Consider the following 20,529-nt stretch of genomic DNA (forward strand, 5'->3'; position numbering starts at 1 on the left):
TTCAAGTGAAATCTTGCCTCTGTTTTTGCAGGTTTGATGACGACGAGAAGCATGCTTTCACTGAACTTCCCGACACCATTTGTTATGCAGAATGTCTCTGAGTGAGATCGCGGTTTTTGCCTATGAATCTTCGGTGCACAGCACCAATGTCTTGCTCAGCCTCAATGACCAGCGGAAGAAGGACGTGCTGTGTGATGTCACTGTCCTTGTGGAGGGCCAGCGGTTCCGTGCCCACCGATCTGTGTTGGCGGCGTGCAGCAGCTACCTCCACTCGAGAATCGTAGGACAGGCCGATGCAGAGCTTAACATTACTCTACCAGAAGAGGTGGGAGAGAGGTCCTTGGTTCTGGAAGCTACCTGATTTTAATTTAACTGAACCTAATTAAATCTCTTTATGGTTTATAAATTTAAAAATAAAACAGAGTCCTTCTTGTCATGAGGCTGAGGAGCAGTTCCCAGGTTCTGTAGCAACTCATTTCTTTAACTTTTTTCATGGAAATTACAACATTTTTACATGTAGAATTGTTAGTTTTGGATGTTAGTTAACAATATTTATTGAGCAATTGAATAACTTGACCTACTGTTATATTCCTTTTTTTTTTTTTTTTTTTTTTTTTTTGGAGAAAGAGCATATGTGTAAGTAAGTGTGGAGCAAAGGAGAGGGAGAAAGAGAATCTAAAGCAGGCTCCATGCGCAGTGTGGAGCCTGAGGCAGGGATTGATCTCACAATCCTAAAATCATGAGCTGAGCCAAAATCAAGAGTTGGTCGCTTAACTGACTGAGCCACCCAGGTGGCCCTATGTTATTTTCTGATACAGTGACCAAAGCAGGGCACAGCCAGTGGATTAGACATTGGGAGAGATCATGCTTAGAGTCATGGACACACTGTCTCACATTCTCTCCCTTTCCCTGTAATGGGAAACTGAGTGGGTTTAGGGTTCTAGAAATCATTTTTGACATGGCCTCATGGAAAGTAGGTACTCCATAAGTGTTCTACTGCCCCCCTTCTTCTTTCTTGAGATTGTTTCTATGCATTGGTAAACAAAAGGTGATTTTGTGTCATAATTGTAGAGCTTGGTTTTACACATGTCTTTCCCAGCAACCTGTTGTGGAGCTCAAGCATGTAAATGTTTCTGTCCTTGTTATGTCCTGCCTCCAAGAGACCTCTCACAGGTCTGCGAAGTGCTGGTTACACTTACTCTTACTCGAATAGAATAGCTTGCTTTTATTTAGTGAGTGAATGCAGCTAGAAGAATGTTGAGCCTTGTGACATTGGGACACAAAATAGCAGCTGTTAGGAGGAGTTTGGAGGAAGTATATAGAACTTTTTTGTTTATGACAGGTCTGTGTGGGCAACTCTCTGATGGATACTAAGCCTACATACAGTTTAGCTTACGCTTGTCACCCGTGCTTCCATGAAATTGTTGTTACAGTTTGGGGAATCAACAGATTGTCACTTCTGTGGCAGAGATCAGTGAATAAGGCAATAACCAAGAAAATGATAAAGGCCAACTATAGGTTAGCCTTTGTTTTTAGAAAGGAGCAACACATATCATAATGGCTGTGTTTACTGTCTTTACCTCATATGAGTAAAATTGTAATTCATGTGTCTTTAAGAGTGTAAGCTATAAAGTGGAGGGTATGGTTCAAGTGAATGGCGTATGTTAAGCATGCTTTTCCAGACTCCTAATTAGCTTTATATTTTCTAGAAGAATATTTTTACTTACAAATTAAAAGACCTGTTTTATATTGATCCAAGTAAGTTATTCATCTCTCTATTCCCCTTCTACTTTTCTTTATCTACTAGACTGCTTTCAAGTGATGCGTTTGTTTTTATTTTGTATGTTAACAGGTGACAGTTAAAGGATTTGAACCTTTGATTCAGTTTGCCTACACTGCCAAGCTGATTTTAAGTAAGGACAATGTGGATGAAGTGTGCAAGTGTGTGGAATTTTTAGGTGTACGTGACATTGAGGAGTCCTGCTTTCAGTTTCTCAAATTTAAATTTTTGGACTCCACTGCTGACCAGCAAGAATGCCTAAGAAAAAAATGCATCCCATCACACTGTCAAAAAGCAGACCTTAAATTTTCACTTTTGGACCAGAGGGATTTAGAAATAGACGAAGTGGAGGAATTTTTGGAAAATAAGAATGTCCAGACTTCTCAGTGGAAATTGCATAGGTATCAAGCAAATGCAAAAGTATCATCTCCTCTGCAAGACAGTGCCAGTCAAACCTGTGAATCCATGTGCTTAGAAAAGGATGCTGCTCTGGCTTTGCCATCTTTATGCCCCAAATACAGAAAATTCCAAAAAGCTTTCGGCACTGACCGAGTCCGTACTGTGGAATCCAGTGTCAAGGACGTTCATGCTTCTGTTCAGCCGAATGAGACACCTGAAAATGAGTGTCTGGGAAGAATCCAGGACTGTGCAGATCTGCAGGTGATTTTAAAATGTGAAGAAAGTAAATTAGCAACAGAACATGAAGAAACCAAGAAGGAAGATCCTGCTTCTCATTGCCCGTCAGAAAAATCGGAAGTGACTCCTTTCCCCCACAGTTCTTCTGCAGACCCTCATGGGCTCTATTCTCTGTCTCTTTTACACACATACGACCAATATGGTGACTTGAATTTTGCTGGGATGCAAAACACAGCAGTGTTAACAGAAAAGCCTTTGTCAGGTACAGAGGTTAAAGAGGAGAAAACATTTGGTGAAAGTCAGGATTTACATTTGAAATCTGACTCTGGCCCCAGAGAAGACAGTAGCCTTGCCTCTAGCGATCGGAGTAGTGTGGAACGAGAAGTGGCAGAACACCTAGCAAAAGGCTTCTGGAGTGACATTTGCAGCACAGACTCTTCTTGCCAAATGCAGTTATCACCTGCTGTGGCCAAAGATGGCTCAGAACAGATCTACTCGCAGAAACGGTCTGAGTGTCCCTGGTTAGGTATCAGGATTAGTGAGAGCCCAGAGCCGGGTCAGAGGACTTTTACAACGTTGAGTTCTGTCAACTGCCCTTTTATAAGTACTCTGAGTACCGAAGGCTGTTCAAGCAATTTGGAAATTGGAAATGTTGAGTATGTTTCAGAACCCCAGCAGGAACCTTACCCCTATGCTTGTGTGATTAGCTTGGGAGATGACTCTGAGACCGATACTGAAGGTGACAGCGAACCCTGTTCAGCCAGAGAACAAGAATGTGAGGTGAGGGGAAAATGTGTGTGTTGTTAAGTCCTTGTTTTACCAGTATTAATCAGGATTCACTCTGTGTCAGCTCCTGTTGTGCCACTAGAGAAATATGAGCAGGCTCAGGGAGGGGCTTGGAAACCCATAGACCATGTGATCAGTACCAAAAGAGTGTGACCACTCTTTTGTGGTGAAGAACAGGACTTCTCTGTTCATATATTTCAAGCAGGTATATTTATGTTTGCCTTGGAGTGGATTCACACATTGGCTGTTTAATTGTTTAAATCAAATACTGTGTCCCAAGAGGGGGAAAAAAAAGAGTCTGTGACTGTTACTTGGTAACTCCTGGAAAAATGCAACATATATTCCTATCTTATTCATTGCCACAGGATCCCTGGACTAGTCACTTAGCAGTGACTAAGTAGTGACTAGGTGTAGCAATGTGGCTTCTAATGTTGAGTTTTCTTTGCCTTAGTTTTTCAGAGCCATTAGTTTTTTTCCTTATTTTCCTTAGCCATTTCAGCCGTTAATTTAATGTCTTAATAATTTGGCATGAGTTACATGTAGCTGGTATGGTATTAACCTTACCAAGCATGATCTGTGTAGTTTGTGTACAAATGTTTGTATTTGATAGCTGATTTTTGTAAAACATTACCATAATTCCAGTGATAATAAATGCTTGTTGGTTCTTTATCATTTTCTTTAGTTTCTAGCTGTTGGATGAAATGGGTTTAAAAGAGGGACAGATGTTCTCCCCCTCCACCCACCACTGGCTTGGCTTTGAAGGGAGGTTATAGGTGATTTAATTTAAGAAATAACATGTACGCATGAGATATTTCTATAGATCTATTTATGGCATTTATAAACCCAGTGTTTGGAACTATGAAAATAATATTAAAAAATAAAACATTTAAGAAATCTAAAACATTTTGTATAACTAGTTTCTCTAAGTTTGAAAGACAAATTAGGTAGATTTCCAGAGAAACTTGATCAGTGTTTTGTAAGCATTTTTGATAATATCATTAAATTGTCACACAGTTTATTTAAAAAAAAATTTCTCCTTTTTTTAAGTATGTTGAAAATGACTTTAAAATATTCATAAGGTTTTTCTAACCATTTCTATACTGGAAAGTGAAATGTGTAGATTTTTAAGTTGAATTATATGAAACTACTATTCTCTTGACAGAAAACTTAATTTTCTGAAATGCCTTAGAAATTACTAGTGTAATTATACCAGTGTTCAATCAGTGCTACCCAGTAATATAAGTCAAAGTATAAAATAGATTTTTTTTTTGTTTGGTTAAACACATTAAAAACGCTTTAAAAAGAAGTTTAAAGATATTTTTGTGTTATTAAAATACCCTAGTAAAAGAACTTACATTCTCTTTATTTTAAATACATGAATATTTGTGTTAATATTTTTATTTGCTAAAAAAATATGCTTCTCAATTTTCTTGTTTTCTGAATGCTCTTAAATAATCTAGAAATATCAAATTATCAGTCATTTTTAATAAGGGATTATATAGAAATTGGGAATAGAAGTCTATTTTTTTTTAAGTTTAAATAAAATTCCCTGGAAAATATAGATGTGTATCTTCCTCTTCCTAGATTTAAGTGTAACTCCATAGTGTGGCAACAATTACTCATGTTTATTTTACATTCTAGGTAAAACTGCCATTTAATGCACAACGAATAATTTCACTCTCTCGAAATGATTTTCAATCCTTGTTGAAAATGCACAAGCTGACTCCAGAACAACTGGAATGTATCCATGATATTCGAAGAAGAAGTAAAAACAGAATTGCTGCACAGCGCTGTCGCAAGAGGAAACTTGACTGCATACAGAATCTTGAATCAGAAATTGAGAAGCTGGTAAGGATACAAGTTTCTTGCTGCTTAAATTCTACCAAATTCATTCATTCATTCTTTTTTATAGAGGAAATCGCTGTTTCAATTCCCAAGTCAGCTATAATGCTCAGTTATACGTTAATTTTAAAATTTACCAATTACCATTTTAAGAAAATAAATTATATGACATTTTCAGAAAGTTTAAGAAATGAGAAAATGAGAGTTTTCATAGACTGTTTTACTTATGTGAGTATTCTACCTTTTTAGGGTGTTATGCTATAATATGTAAATTGAGAACTATTTCTGGGTGGGTTTTTAATGATATACAAATTAAGGGTAATTTTACTGACTGCTTAATTATTTTTTAAAAGATTTTATTTATTTATTTGAGAGAGAGAGTGCATGCATGAGCACAAGATAACATGAGGGGGGCTGCCCACAGAGGCAGAGGGAAAAGAAGGCGCCCCACCAAGCAGGAAGCTCAGTGATGTGGGGCTTGATCCCAGAACCCTGGGATCATGACCTGAGCCGAAAGCAGATGATTAACCAGCTGAGCCACCTAGGTGCCCCACAGTCTTCCTAATTTTTAGTGTCTGGGTAAAGATTAAAGAAATGATGAAACACTTTAATCTCTTTGTGCGGTGTTTGGTGTCTATAAAAGCTAATGTTCTAGTTGTTGTTCATTTAAATGAACTGTAAACATGAATAACTTGTTTTGGTTGCTATCAGAACAAATAAAACAACTTGGATCTTTCATCTAAGGGAAAAAACTCATAGGCTGGTATGGATAGAAATTTTAAGATCTAATGAGACTCTAAGTAGAAGAACGCTTACTTTACTGAATCTTGTTATTTACTCCACCATCAAAATAAATTAATTGAAAAATGGATTCGTTTGCACCCAAGTTTCTCTGTTCTAATGGTTGACGGAAGGAAGCGTTGCAGGAAAGAAAGTAACTGTGGCGTAGAAAGCAGGGAACCGGCCCCTAGAAGTGGTAAAAACATTCTTCGAATATTTGGTTTTGAGTCTTTGTTAATTATTGGTGAAAGTTTAAAATTGTGATTGTAGCAAGTCTTCAAGCACAAACATTCTGGCTATGAATAACAATAGTGCAGCAACATTTTAGTAAAAAGAAACAATCTGTCCAGGAGATGCATCCTTATTTTATGCTGTACCTGATTATTATGATAATGTTGTGATTTCCTCCATTGAATCCATCTTTGCCCTCATCACAGAAAACAAAACAAAATAAAAACCAGTCTGTGCCTTTATATACCTTCAGAAGAGAAGAAAAATTAAAACTTACTCATACATTGTGGTCAGCACCTGTTTACCTGTTACAGTAATTTGGATACTGGCTGTAAGAAACAAACCATCTGAAGCATGAATGAATGACTTAATGAATGCATTTGTTGTAAGGATAGAGGCGTGTCTCATATAGAGACCAAAGAATGGAGCAGGCCTTGTAAGTAGCATAGAACGAGCAAGTGGAAAAGTGCCAGGAACCCGGTCTTCTCTTTCAGCTTATCTCTCTGCACCTGCTCACGTGGCACTCCATGGGTGGCTCTCTGTGCCACTAAGTGCACATGGGATGAATGGTTGCAGTGTGACTTCCGTATAGTTCACTCTCCTCCAGGGTCTAGTGCACATGGAGATGACAGTTTTAGTTCTAAATTCCCAAGGAGGTGAGCATCTAATTGGCTTATTTCAGCTCAGGTGTCCTCTTCTGTGATAAGAGAGCAGGAACAGATAGCTGCGACGTGGCTGCTGAGAGCCCCCCTTGGACAGGCAGAGTAGATAGTCTGCCAGGGATCTGCTCACCCAGGTGTGCACTGGTCTGAGCTCAGCCCAGTTTCGTTCTTCTCCCCAGTATCACCAGAGAAGACATGCTAGCTTTTTTTTTTTTGAGCAGAGTGACTTGCCTTGTGCTTTAGCTTCCTTAAACTCTGCCCAGTCCTTCATGCTGCTCACGGTTCTAGTAATTTATCCAGGCACACTCCAGTTGCAAAGGGTAAGGGGCACTTGTAAAGTTCAATCTTGCCACAGATCTCTCTCTCTGGTGAAAATAGGCAGAAAGTGTGTTACTTATTAGCTTATAGGACTAAGAAAGCTGGCCCTTTTCCTAGAAGTAAAATAATTTGAGCCTTAAGATATTTTATTACATTAAGAAGTTTACTTAGAATTTAGACCCTGGTTATTGGGTGATGTTATGGGTCTTGGTTTTTGGTAAAGAGAGCTGGGTCTATAGTAGTTAACAGCCACACTTCTACCGCAAGTTTGTGTTTACTAGTATGGAGAGCTGAGAATGTGGGGGACCGTGACAGATCTGTTCGTTTGTTTTTAAATGATACTCTTCGGAAATATGGCCAGTAGACAAGCAGTATTTCCCAGTATTTATAGTCTGGGTGGTATTTTAGCAAACCTATTTAAGGGAAAATACTTGTTTTGTAACTAAACAGCCATGTTACTATAGCCACTAACTGATTAGGTTAACATATAAATAAATGCCCAGTAACTGGTCTGGTAATATTCATGTGAAGGGTCCCATATTTCAGTAAGCTTCAGTCTTCGGCTTTTGGCTATAAATTTTCTGTGGTTTGTCCTAAGAGTCATAGCTTAATAGACTGGATGGATCAACACATTTAAGAAGTGTTTCAGTTACAGTAAGAACAGTGATTCTAAAAAGTCCTCAGGATGGGTCCACAGAATAATGATCATGTATAAAAAACACTCTAATAGTCTGAGTGTGCTGGGGAAGCGAAAGGGTGATGTTAGTTCGAATTCAGTAAATTAATGAGCTGTATTTCTCAACAAGAAGTCCTGTCAGAATCTAACTGGAACCCTTGAAGAAAAAGAAAGATGTGTATTTATGTAACTCTAACATTTATTTAAAATTTGATAGTGTATTAGAGGTTAGGTGTTGATTTGGCATTGCATTCACAATAAGGATTTTGAATATGTATAATCTACAAACCAACCAATAACATGGCTTTTTTTTTTTTTTAAACCAATATACAAAGTTCAAGAATCATTCAACTTCTGTTTATATATTTGGCTTACAAAGCTCTTATCTTTATAGGATTCTTTACAAGGTCCATGTTTCTTTTTTTTTCTGGAACACTAATTCCAAAGTTAGCAAATAATAAGTTTCTATACCATTTTGGCCTCAAGGAAAGGTAACCCTGAAATCAAAGGAACTTAGCTTTTTTTTTTTTTAAAGATTTTATTTATTTATTTGACAGAGATCACAAGTAGGCAGAGAGGCAGGCAGAGAGAGAGAGGGGGAAGCAGGCTCCCTGCAGAGCAGAGAGCTCTATGCGATGCTGGGCTAGATCCCAAGACCCTGGGATCATGACCTGAGCTGAAGGCAGAGGCTTTAACCCACTGAGCCACCCAGGCACCCAAAGGAACTCAGCATTTATTTATTTATTTATTTAGTTAGTTAGTTAGTTAGTTATTTGAGAGAGAGAAAGAGAAATCACAAGTAGGCAAAGAGGCAGGTAGAGAGAGAGGGGGAAGCAGGCTTCCCACCGAGCAAAGAGCCCGATGGGGGACTCCATCCCAGGACCCTGAGATCTTGACCTGAGCTGAAGGCAGAGGCTAAACCACTGAGCCACTTAGGCACCCCAAGGAATTTAGATTTAAAAAAAAAAAGATATCAAAGTGTGTTTCTCTTAGATGGCATCAAATATTGATTGATATCAGAATCAGAATCTTCAGAAAAGCACTTGAATTAAGACATCATTTTGTTTCATTGCCGTTGTCCATTGTGATGGTATAGGAGTACAGAGACCTCATCTGTCCTTAATGTTTGCATCTTATGGGGAAGATTACGTTATTTTATTAAAAATAAACCTGTTTTAGCACAGATTAATAATAAACTACATGCTACTGGCTGCTCTACCCACATGCACACTGCCCTCTCCAGACTCACCCACTGGGCCCTTCTGGATTTGCCCATTGCCGTTCTGTGATACCTTTGAGCAGCACACCTTGAAATGTGGTTTGTGGACCATTGGCATCAGAGTTATCTGGGGATGTCCTTTCAAAAATGCACTTTCCTAAAAAAAAGATGAATAGGAAAATAAAATGCATGTTCCTTAATCCCACCCCAGAGCTGTGAGAGGGGCCCAGAAGTATGTATTTTATAAGTGTTTCCAGGGAAAATCTTTATGCCCATTTAAATTTGAGAGCCTGTTGCACTGGGACACAGAGTTCAGATGGAGGCTATGGAGTCAAATGGCTGGAAATTTTGTCTGACAACTTTGGTAGCTTTGTGGCCTGGGGATATTATTTTACCTCTAATACCAACCTTCCCTCATTGGTGATATGGGGAAAAGGATAGCATCTCCCGCAGGATCGGTGCAAAGATCACTTGCCATTAGGGATGGGAAGATTTTTGTATTACTCAGCACATGTCCAGGGCTCAACAAATCTTGTAGTATTTTTAAATAAAAGTAGTTCTCTTTTCTTTCTCTGAGCATCTGCCAAGCATATTAAATGTTGTGCTGGGTACCAGGAAATCAAAGATAAACGAGAGGTAGTCCTTGCCAATAAAATGCGTGTACTCTCAGAGGGAGCCAGGTTTATGTGTTCTCATGTTTTCTTTAGATTTCGTCTTCCTCCCTTGCCTTCTGAAAATTTCAAGCTTTCAGGAAAGTGAAATGAATAGTGTAATAAGCATCCTCATGTCAATTCAACAGTTACTGACATTTTGTCACATTTGCTTCTGTGTTGGTCTTTCTGGGCAGATGTATGTCCCTGCTCTGGTTAGGCTGGTCTGTCTGTCTGTCTGTGTCTCTCCCTGTCAGTCCGTTTTGGTCTCTTTCTAAGCACAGTTGATCTTGGTCTCACTGTCTTTTCTCTCTTGGTCTCTGTTGCTCTTCTTTTATTTTCTGAATCATTTAAAAGCCACCACATTATGACATTTCACCCCTAAATGCTAACACATGTATCTCCTAAAAAATAGACATTCTTACATATCTTTACCAGTATTTTTATCCCACCTGAGAAAAAATAAATCCTCAATATTATATTTACTCCCTATTCAGATTACGCACATTGTTCCCCAGATATATTTCATATATACACTTTTTTCCCCAAACTAGGGTCCAGTCATCACAGAACACATCTGGTTATGCCTTTTAGTCTCTAAATCTAGAGCGCTCCCCATCCCCCTTTTAAAATCACTTTTAAAAGTAACTTTTTGAGGAGTCCCAGCCAAATTTCCTAAAATGTCCCACTTTTAATAATTGATTGTTTTGGGGTGCCTGGGTGGCTCAGTGGTTTAAGCCTCTGCCTTCAGCTCAGGTCATGATCTCAGGGTCCTGGGATCAAGCCCTGCATCGGGCTTTCTGTTCAGCAGGGAGCCTGCTTCCCCTCTCTCTCTCTGCCTGCCTCTCTGCCGACTTGTGATCTCTCTCTGTCAAATAAATAAAATCTTAAAAAAAAAAATTGATTGTTTTTAACAATTAGTTTTAGCTCATTCTTCCATTTTCACATAAACTGCGAAAGTTTACGATGTTGAAGTGAAGTGAAATGTGAATTTGTGTTGTGTCCTTTCTGTTGTGTTGTGTGGTGGGGCACGTGCTGGCAGGGTGGCCCACTTGCATAGGTGGGGATTTTCCAGGTTATGTTTTTTCCTCTGTAATTGTTCAGTAATCTGTGAGGTATTACTTAGGCCGTTTAGGAGCATCCTGTTCCCCACTACTCCTACATTTTTTGTTTTCTAGTATATGTTGGTGACCTTTACCATGGATGTTGCAAAATAGTGACTTTTCCAGTTCTGTCCTTTGTTCCACTTACACTCATGCTTAATTGATACTCCTCTTTTCTTTTTACTTATTTATTTATTTTTTGGTATTCCTCTTATTTATTTTTATTTTTAATTTTTTGAAAAGATTTTTACTCATTTATTTTATAGAGTTAGAGCACGGAGGGAGAGGGAGAGGGAGAAGCAGGCTCCCCGCTGAGCAGAGTCTGATGTGGGGCTCGATCCCAGGACTCTGGGATCATGACCTGAGCCAAAGGTAGATGCTTAACTGACTGAGCCACCCAGGCGTTCTGGTATTCCTCTTTTAAAAATAACTTTTCTTTCCTCCTGTTTTCCCTCCTCCTACCACACTCTTTTAGTATCACTATGGACTCAGGGATTAATTTTTTCCTAATTTAATTTCTTACAATCCATAGTGGTCATTAGCCTTTTTGATGTTGATATTTTCCCAAACTTGGCCAAAGAGAGCCCCCTGCCCCAAGCCAGCTGCTATGTCCTTTTGACATGACCCCATTAGTGGTTCTGTGCCCCCTGGAGTAATATGTCACAGGCTCACCTTAGATTTCTTGTGTCCCAAGATTTGGAATAATTTCTTCAAAATTCCCTGATTCCTTTTAGCAGGTATTAAACTTAAGAAAGCATGCTTTTTGCTGGAGTGTGTTGATCTGGGAAATGTGTGTGTGTGTATGTTTGTGTGTAAAATCATGTGTACATTCAGTATGTTTATCATGCTTTGATAAATAAAAGTAAAAAATATAATAGAAATCACAAGTTCATGTAGATATTTTCAGTAAAAATTTCGTAGTATAGAGCTTTTCTCTTTGCTTCTATGTTTGTCTTTTGTCTCTTTCCATTACAGGGAAAATCTTGGCTCCCGGTTATATTAATATGTTTTCTCTTTGCTTTATTCAAATATATTTATAATATATGACTACATATATATAAGTATAAAGCAAACAGGAAAGATTTTGTTAAAGTAATAGTAAATATAATTATATGTGTTAGTATAAAGCAAATAGTAAATGTATCATAACTATATTAGTTATAATTATATGTTAAAATATATAATTATATATTATATGTAATAGTCACAAAATTACAGCATCAGTATTACTATTAACAATAAGCAGATGGAGTAAAATTTAAGATTTGTTTGCCCTTTTTTGTCCTTAAATATATTCCATACTATTGAAATTGAAGTAATTTTTTGTCTGTGCTAGCAATTTGATATATGATAAAATTAATTTGTTTCTGTTTGTATTTATTACATGATTTGCTCTTCACAGTTTTTGTGTAATTTTCAAATATATAAAGAGGGGGAGAGAGAGAGAGAATCTCAAGCAGACTCTGTACTGAGCTTAGAGCCAGCTGTGGGGCTTGATCCCATGACCCTGAGATCATGACCTGACCTGAAGTCAAAGGTCACACACCCAACTGACTGAGCCCCCAGGTGCCCCGAGGTTGTCATTCCTTTTACAGCTCCATATATTCAGCTGTGACTGTAGCATAGTGTCCATACCAGTTTCTTATTGGTGGACATTTGGGACACTGCAATGAATAACTTTGTACATTTGTGTGTGTGTGTGTGTGTGTGTGTGTGTGTGTTTAAGGAGATGTGTCCTTAGGGATAGATTCCTAGAAGTAGGATTGTTGGATCAAGGGTAAATACATATGTAATTTTGTTAGATATGAATAAATTCTGCTCAGTAGCGGTTGTAGTATTTTGCCTTCCCACCAGCTAGCTGCATCTGTGTATCTGTCTGCCCACAGCCTCAGCAAGGAGTTTTTCCTCAGCTTTGGGTTTTTTTCATTCTGATCATGAGAATTGGTATCGCATGGTGGCTTTTATTTTTGTTCTCTTATAAGTGAAATTGAGCATTTGTATTTATACTTTTAAGGGCCACTTGTATATTTCTCCTGTTTATGTAGAGGCTTTACATCATAAGGAACCATTAATCACCATTGCCTAGTAGTGAGTACTCTTTAACCTAAAAAATTGTCACGGTCAGCTAGTCCTTTTTGGTGCCAAAGTCTTTTATCCCTTATCTTTATTGGATGAGTTATATTTAAAATACATTTTTTAAACTTCCTGTGTTTGAGTGAATATTGCATACTAGCTATTGAAAATGTGGATTTGAATGTAAATTTGTTGTGATAAAATGCAGAATGGCACCAGGATGCCAGTTTTATTTTTCTTATAGATCTGCGTTTAAAGCCACAGTACCTCAGACTTGTGCTTTATATGATTGTATTACAGGAAAATTAAAATATATAAATAGGTAGAAAAATAAACATATATAGTGGAAGTAGGTAGAAAAATTAAAATATATGGTATAAATAGGTAAAATATATTATAGAAATAGGTGTATTGTACAAATAGAAATATAGGTGTATATAGGAGAATTAAAATATATTGTAGAAATGGGTAGAGTAGGTAAAAAATATAGATGCTGGTAGAACATGTTTGGGAGGTAGCTTTAATAAGATACCATGATGCAATTAAGTTGAATTATTTTCATTTAATGAATGTTACCAAAGTAAATTTGTGTTTTAGAATTAGAATGAAATGGAAAAATCAGCTAACTGCCTGGAAACTTACCTGTGTGGGAGTTTAAGTGCAGGGGAAAATCTGGGAGCATTTAATCATGGTAGAGTTCCAGGGTTGTACCTGTTGGTTTTAGTTGTAAGCAAGTCATTCCGTATGGGACACACAAAGAGTGTCATCATGTCACCCATTATTTAGTGGGGTAGGAGTAGGGAGAATATTTAAGGTCATATCAGTGTTTATCTGAAGATAATAGGAGTTATAAAGTATTTGTCATCTTTCTAGTATCTGTAGGTTTAAAGTAGCTGTTCTGATTTCTGGGAGAAAGCTTAGAACTCATGATTTTGCTTAGCCATGTTTAATTTAAAAGACCAATCAGCAGTTAACACTTCATCCTGGGTGGCTCAGTCAGTTAAACATCCGCCTTTAGCTCAGGTTGTGATCCCAGGGTCCTGGGATTGAGCCCCACATCAGGCTTCCTGCTTGGTAGGGGGTCTGGTTCTCCCTCTCTCTCTCTGCCTGCCACTCTCCCTGCTTGTAATCTCTCTCCGATAAATAAAATCTTTAAAAAAAAAACAAACAAACGAGAAACATTTCATCTGTTTCTGTTTAGAGCGGAGACTCATTCAACTTCGATAGAGGAGTCCATGGCTGAGTATTGTGACTCAGGAAAAATACTTCTTATTTTCCTCTAGAAGCTTTGTTTCCATCCTCATTTGGTTTGGCTTTTAGGAGACCATAAAAGGAAGTGGGTACTGATCACATTAAATATATTCCTTCTTGGGTAGGTAGAGTGGTAGGCTCTGTTCTTGCCCTCTCGGTACCTGTGGATTCATTTTATCAGAAGCCTACAACTGACAAACTTTCTGTAACCAAAAATATACTGTCAAACACTGATTTTGGTTTTATTTATTTATTCATTTATATTTAAAAATATATATATATTCTTGACCTGTACGTGTCTTTTCAAAACAGAACAATTCTATAAAAATATGAACAAACTGGAGAATACTTGGTGATATTAAATTGAGTACTTTGGGGTGGTGGGTGGCTCAGTTGGTTAAGCACCTGACTTTGGCTCAGGTCATGATAACAGGGTCTTGGGATCCAGCACCATGTCAGGCTCTCTGCTTAGTGGGGAGTCGGCTTGTCTCTCTCCCTCTACCTCTACTTGTGCTCTCTCTCTAATAAGTAAATAAAATAAATTTAAAAAATACAGTTTAGTACTTTATATTCAAAACATTAGATGGCCTTGAAATATTTAAAAACTATCAATAATTAGATTCGTGTATAATTTTTTAAGAAAAACTTTTACGTAAAACCGTAGCAGCACTTTTATATAAAGTAAATTTCTTTTTACCCTTTTAGCTGTTTTTGTTCCAGAATAGAATCCATTTAAAGGATGGTCATTGTTGATTATCACTCTGAAATAAATGGTCTGATGTTAGCTTCCAACCTCTGCTCTCCAGGTCCTGCCAGTGAGCAGAAAGCCAAGAGAGTGTCATTAAGTTGCATAGGAGAAACCTTTGACCTATCAACATTTATTTACTCTTAATTTATAAGATTAAAGATTATTTGGTTTCCTAGCTCATACAGGTAAGAAGCAATTCAGTGGTTGGTAGAATAGGAAGGACAAGGTGGGACCTTGTTGGAAAGAGACAGCATCAGCAAGTGATGGTGGACAGGAAGGCAGGAACCAGGAAAACTTTTGAAACATTCTGTGGTTGGATCGTTCCTGTAGGGATAAAAAAAAAAATTAGTAATAATAACAGCACCAAAAATAGTAATTAAAAAGCATAAAATTCCTCCCCAAACTCCTCACATTTAAGTAATTCACTCACTAGCTTTCTCACTCTGAGCACATTAAACTCAGTGTCCCATCCATGAAATGGGTTCACTAGTACTTAAATCAACAGAGTCATTGCATGAATGACAGTTGAGATTGCATATCTGAAAGCATTGAGCACAATATCTGGCATGAACTAAATGCTCCATGATTTGAGTTGCAGTAGTTATGATGACTGTACTTGTACTTTTGGTTATATTCCGTCTCAAATGTCAGGCCCACATTTGTTTACAATCTGCAAATCCAGAAAGCTCTGAAGACCTGGCAAGTTTGTCATAAAGTATTTGATCAGAAAAAACTGATGTAGGCCGACATCGGGCTGTGTCCTTCTTTCTCCCACGTTGTGCATAATTTTATATTTTAATGTGTTTTATTTAGAAATGTGAAGATGTTTGACAGTGGGGGTACTGCCCCAGACCCTGCTAGAGGGATTATGTGTGCATCCACGTTGTCTTCCTAAAATCTGAAATATTCTGAATCCTGTGATACATCTGGGCCTCAGAATTTTGGATGAGGGATCGTGGGCCTCTGAGGTACTTAGTAGATTTTTGGATTGAGTTGAAAGTAAAAATTCTATGTGATCTTATTTAACGAGAAGACAGCAGTAGATACGAAATGTTTGGTTACCTTAGAAATGTTGATTGAACTACTAAACACGAGTCATTGTCTTCTCCTTCCCCCTCCCAGCAAAACGAAAAGGAGAGCTTGTTGAAAGAGAGAGATCACATTTTGTCCACGCTGGGCGAGACGAAGCAGAACCTCACTGGACTGTGCCAGCAGGTCTGTAAGGAAGCAGCGCTAAGTCAAGAACAGATCCAGATACTTGCGAAGTACTCAGCTTCAGATTGCCCGCTCTCACTTTTAATTTCTGAAAAGGAAAAAAGTACTCCCGATGGTGAATGTGTGTTACCGTCCCTTTTGAGTTTACCCGAGGGGCCCCCGGCAGGGCCACCCGCCTGCGAACCAAGCGCTTGCCATCCCAGTGCACAGAGCGGCGGGTCGGCGGGCTGTGCGCCCGGCCAGGAGCCCCGGGCCGCCGCCAGCACTGCGCCTGAGCAGGCCGGGCTCGGAGAACCGTGCCAGCCTGGGGGAGGCATCTCTGATTTCTGCCAGCAGATGACGGATAAATGTACTACTGATGAGTAAACTTGCATTCACGTCCTTCACACCACTCATTTTCTACTGCAGTTTCGTTGTCTTAAATGCATAATACAGCTTCTGTCTCTTAATGATATTGTTTTTTGCCCCTGGTAGTTTGCTGTTAAGAGAATTCCTCTGCAGTCAATCCTGATTTTTCTCTGATTTCCATGAGATGCAGAAATTACATGCCCCCTGGATCCTGAAAAACCACTTGTGAAAAAGCAGTAAGGCTTTAAAAGCTCATGTTATTAAGAATAATAACTGTGAGTAGTAACTTCCCAGCACGCAAAATCAATTTGAGAATGAAAGCAGCGTATCAGTCAACAGTCTTACAGCCTGAAACGTCTGCAGGGTTCCTACTGAAGAAGGAGCCCACAAAAGTGTTGTAATCTGACTTTTCTGCACTACACTGGGTTTAACAGAAGATGCCTCCCCGAGTCATGCTGGTGGAGCTCAGTTCTGCCTCGAAGTCAACTAACTGAGAAAAACTCAAGTAGAATCGCAGTGTGAGAACGACACTGTCTTTCCTGAATCCTGGAGCTCTGCTCTTCTCCCACTGAAGCCAGGGATTGGTCGGCCTACACCGCGACTGCTGACCCCCTGGAGTAGGTAGGAGACCGCAGCATGTGGGTGGCCTGAGGCAGAGGCTCCTGCTCTCCCTCAGTGTCAGCCTCAGAAATTCTGGCCGTGTCAACAGGAGAGGTGTTGTGCTCCCTCCTTTCTTCTTCTCTGCAGTCTCTACCACATGTAGGTCCGTGACGGACATCCTGACGTTCTCCTTTTCGAAGAAATAGGACTTGGGATGCAGTGGCGTGAAGGATGCGTTGGCAGCGTTGTTGTAGCCTCCCTAGACTCCCGGAGAGCTTTCCAGAATCCAAGGCTGTTGGTCTTCCCAGCAGAGGTCACCCATGCGTCTTTCCACCGCGGGGAGGGACGACTGCTGACATTGGTTGGAGCAGCAGTTTGTTCTTCCTCCGGTTTCTGAAGTCCTGTGGTTTGCTTGTATAAAGCGCTATTGTAGATACAAATGTATCTGCAAACAAAGGTTTGTGAAATAGGATGAAACTCAGTCTTGTTCCATTGTGGGTTTGAATTTGGGAACCAGATGTAATCTTCCCCAAATCTGGTATGTAAGGGCACACCGATCGTTTTGACTTGGGCATTTTGTAATCGGTCCTTGCGTTCATTTTGTCCTGTTTGAAAATAAAGTTTGTATACTCTCAGCACGTACCCCGTAACATTTTCCAGTGGTTCTTGGCCGTTCTGATGTTACAGGCTTGAGAGGCAGAGAGACCTATAGATTATGAACCTTCTCAACAACTTTTTCTAAAAATTGCATATATTCACGTAGGCAGAAGCATTTGCAGAGCGGAGTTTTAAAGGGTACACAGGAATAACTGACCGTGTTGGGCTGGAAAGTACTGAATTTCCCCGGGATCAGATACCCGAGAGGCTTTAATAAACGCTTGCATTCTGAGTCTAGTGAAGGACCTGGGTAGCTGACCCAGGAGACGAGCATCCATCCTGCAGGAGGGAGTCTGAAGCAAGTAGACCTTTGTCCTGACAGCTTATGGGGACCAGACTTACTACTTCCGAGTAATTTTGTCAAATGTTTATCCTTTTCAGTGGGGAGGTGGGTGGTTGGGGAGATACTGCTAGTATATTTTCAGTGGTTGTCTGTTATCTCTGTTACTGACTTAGTTGTAAGAGAAAACTAGTTGGGCTTGCTTATTTTCTAGAGGCTTTTATAAGTACCCTTAAGAACTTGTCAGGGAGAGTAATTCTATGATAATGCATCCCATGCTACAAAGACGTGTGTGTGTATACCCTATCTATATTATATCCCCATGTAGCTATTTCTTTGATACTTGTAATTTTAAATTTTACCTTCAAAATATAAAATAATATAAAAACTTTTCTGGTTTACAAAATGTAAAATCTTATACAAACCAGTGGAATCCTTGATTTCCTACCTCAGTGTACACTCAGCTGTTTGTCATATCAGTTTGTGTATGTGCAAATGTCACATAACCTTTTGCTTTAACTGCTACTGTAAATAACTGCTTTGAAAGGTTACTTAATATTTTATGGTACAACCCAGTTGTCTCCAGAATTTAAATATGATTTTTAAGACACTTGGTTTAAATTTCTCTCTGCATATAAACAGTTCAGCATTAGGGGTTTATTTTCATGATATTCTGATTATTGGCCAACTGTAATATTTTGTAAAACATAGCATTACTTTTAATAACCAGCATGTAATACAAGTAACTACACTACCTCATACCTACATGATTTTCAAATTGTAATACAGAGGGACAGAGAGAGAAAAAGATTTTATCTTTGTTTTTCGGCCATAAGGTGGGGAAGTTTTCTATATATTGCATAGCATTACACATTTATGCCTATTTTAACATTAACTTCTAAAGAAGTTTTTTCTAAGAAAGTTTGTTTTGATTTTTTTTTTTAAAGGCTGCCGAAGAGGACAAATGACAGGATTATGTATATACAGTGTATATCTTTTCCTTCATGCAGAATTTCGGAAAGATTGTTTTCAGTTTGTATATGGCATATTTACGTGATCATTGTTCCTTATTTTATTAATTGGCCTTCTCAGTGCTTGATGATTTTCAAGACAGTTATGTCTGGCTCAGTAAAGTAACATTACCTTAAAATTGCTTTCATTGTTTGAATTCTACAGCTATAGCAAATAATCTGTTAAATTGTTACATCCAGATCAAATACGGTTATAAATTAAATCTTGGTTCTCCATCTGTAAATTTAATAACATAATTTACTGTAGCTTAATGCTTAACCAGTTTTAAATAAGGAGTTAAATATATTTGATGCAGTAGACGATACAGGTTGCATGTGGACACTTAGCCACATTAACAACTTGGGGAAAAAAATCAAACAAATGGCAATGCTATAATGAATTCTCAGGTGAACTTTTTTCAGTTTTGAAACATCTATTTTGAATCTGTAAATATTTTAAGTGTTTTATTAGGCATGTAATAAACTATTCTTTGAGATCTATTGGGCAGTTTGAAAATTTAAAGCCATAATGGTAAAAGTTGGCATTCTGATGGTGAAATAAACGGAAATAATAACATCTATTGATTTTTTTGTATCTTTCACAATATAATTTTCTAATAATGCAATAAAACCATTAAATTTATATATCCATATCCTGTTAAGGTCATGATTCATTAAAAGACAACTTTTACAGTATTTAATTTACATTCTTCCTCAGTGTGCTTACCCAAATGTAGCAAAACCATAAATGTTAGATATTGGTTGATAAATTGACAGATAATAAAATTATCTAAAATTGCCTCTAATTGAATACAGTTGTACATTCCATTTCCATTTTCTCACCTTCCGTGTGAATTTACTAATTTTATGCTTTTGGTCCAAATCAGTATGACTTACAGAATTTGTATGAGATAATCTTTCATTGTTTTTTATGCTTGAAAAAAAATATTCCCAGCACTCAGATAGTTAAGGAAACACAGATTTTAGCCTGATTACTGATTTACTTAATCTCCATCTTCAGATAGAGTTGTAGGGTTTTTTAAAGGGTTGTTAGGGCTTTTAAGGGGGTACTATATTAGTCCTTAATTTTATCTATCATCCATCTATCTATGTATCTATCTATCTATCTATCTATCACCTATTAAGTAGGCTTCATGCCCAGCATGGATCCCAGTGTGGGGCTTGAACTCATGACCCTGAGCTCAAGACCTGAGCTGAGAGCAAAAGTCATTTGCTTAATCAACCAAGGCACCCAGGAGCCCGATCCTCTTAATTTTTAAAGATTTATCTGCTGAGTCACCTCTACTAGGTTCCATTCAACTTCTTTTTTTTTTTTTTTTTTAAAGATTTTATTTATTTATTTGACAGAGAGAGATCACAAGTAGACGGAGAGGCAGGCAGAGAGAGAAAGAGAGGGAAGCAGGCACCCTGCTGAGCTGGGAGCCTGATGCGGGACTCGATCCCAGGATCCTGAGATCATGACCTGAGCTGAAGGCAGCGGCTTAATCCACCAAGCCACCCAGGTGCCCCTCCATTCAACTTCTAATCAGACCTTGTAATCAAGCTTTGAGCAGCTGCTCAGAGCTATTGGCAGTCTAGAGCATGGTCTGGACCATTTGAAAAATAAAAAGATGGTAGGTGAAGTCCACATTGCTGATGGAGGC

General features: G+C 38.4%; 1 protein-coding gene across 3 annotated transcripts in view; it reads left to right on the forward strand.

The window, feature by feature from the left end:
• The window catches only part of LOC111155784 (BTB domain and CNC homolog 1), a 43,322-nt gene extending 23,880 nt beyond the window's left edge, over positions 1–19,442 (forward strand). For all 3 annotated transcript variants that reach the window (XM_022516183.1, XM_022516182.1, XM_022516184.1), the window contains exons 2-5: positions 32–325; positions 1,853–3,196; positions 4,844–5,050; positions 15,878–19,442. In XM_022516183.1, coding sequence (XP_022371891.1) covers positions 92–325; positions 1,853–3,196; positions 4,844–5,050; positions 15,878–16,336 — 2,244 coding nt within the window. In that variant the 5' untranslated portion in view covers positions 32–91 and the 3' untranslated portion in view covers positions 16,337–19,442. The remainder of the gene's footprint in view (positions 1–31; positions 326–1,852; positions 3,197–4,843; positions 5,051–15,877) is intronic.
• Positions 19,443–20,529: the final 1,087 nt, after the last annotated feature.

This window comes from Enhydra lutris, unplaced genomic scaffold (genome assembly GCF_002288905.1).
Source record: "Enhydra lutris kenyoni isolate GAN:26980312 unplaced genomic scaffold, ASM228890v2 scaffoldscaffold43, whole genome shotgun sequence".
Lineage (NCBI taxonomy): Eukaryota > Metazoa > Chordata > Mammalia > Carnivora > Mustelidae > Enhydra > Enhydra lutris.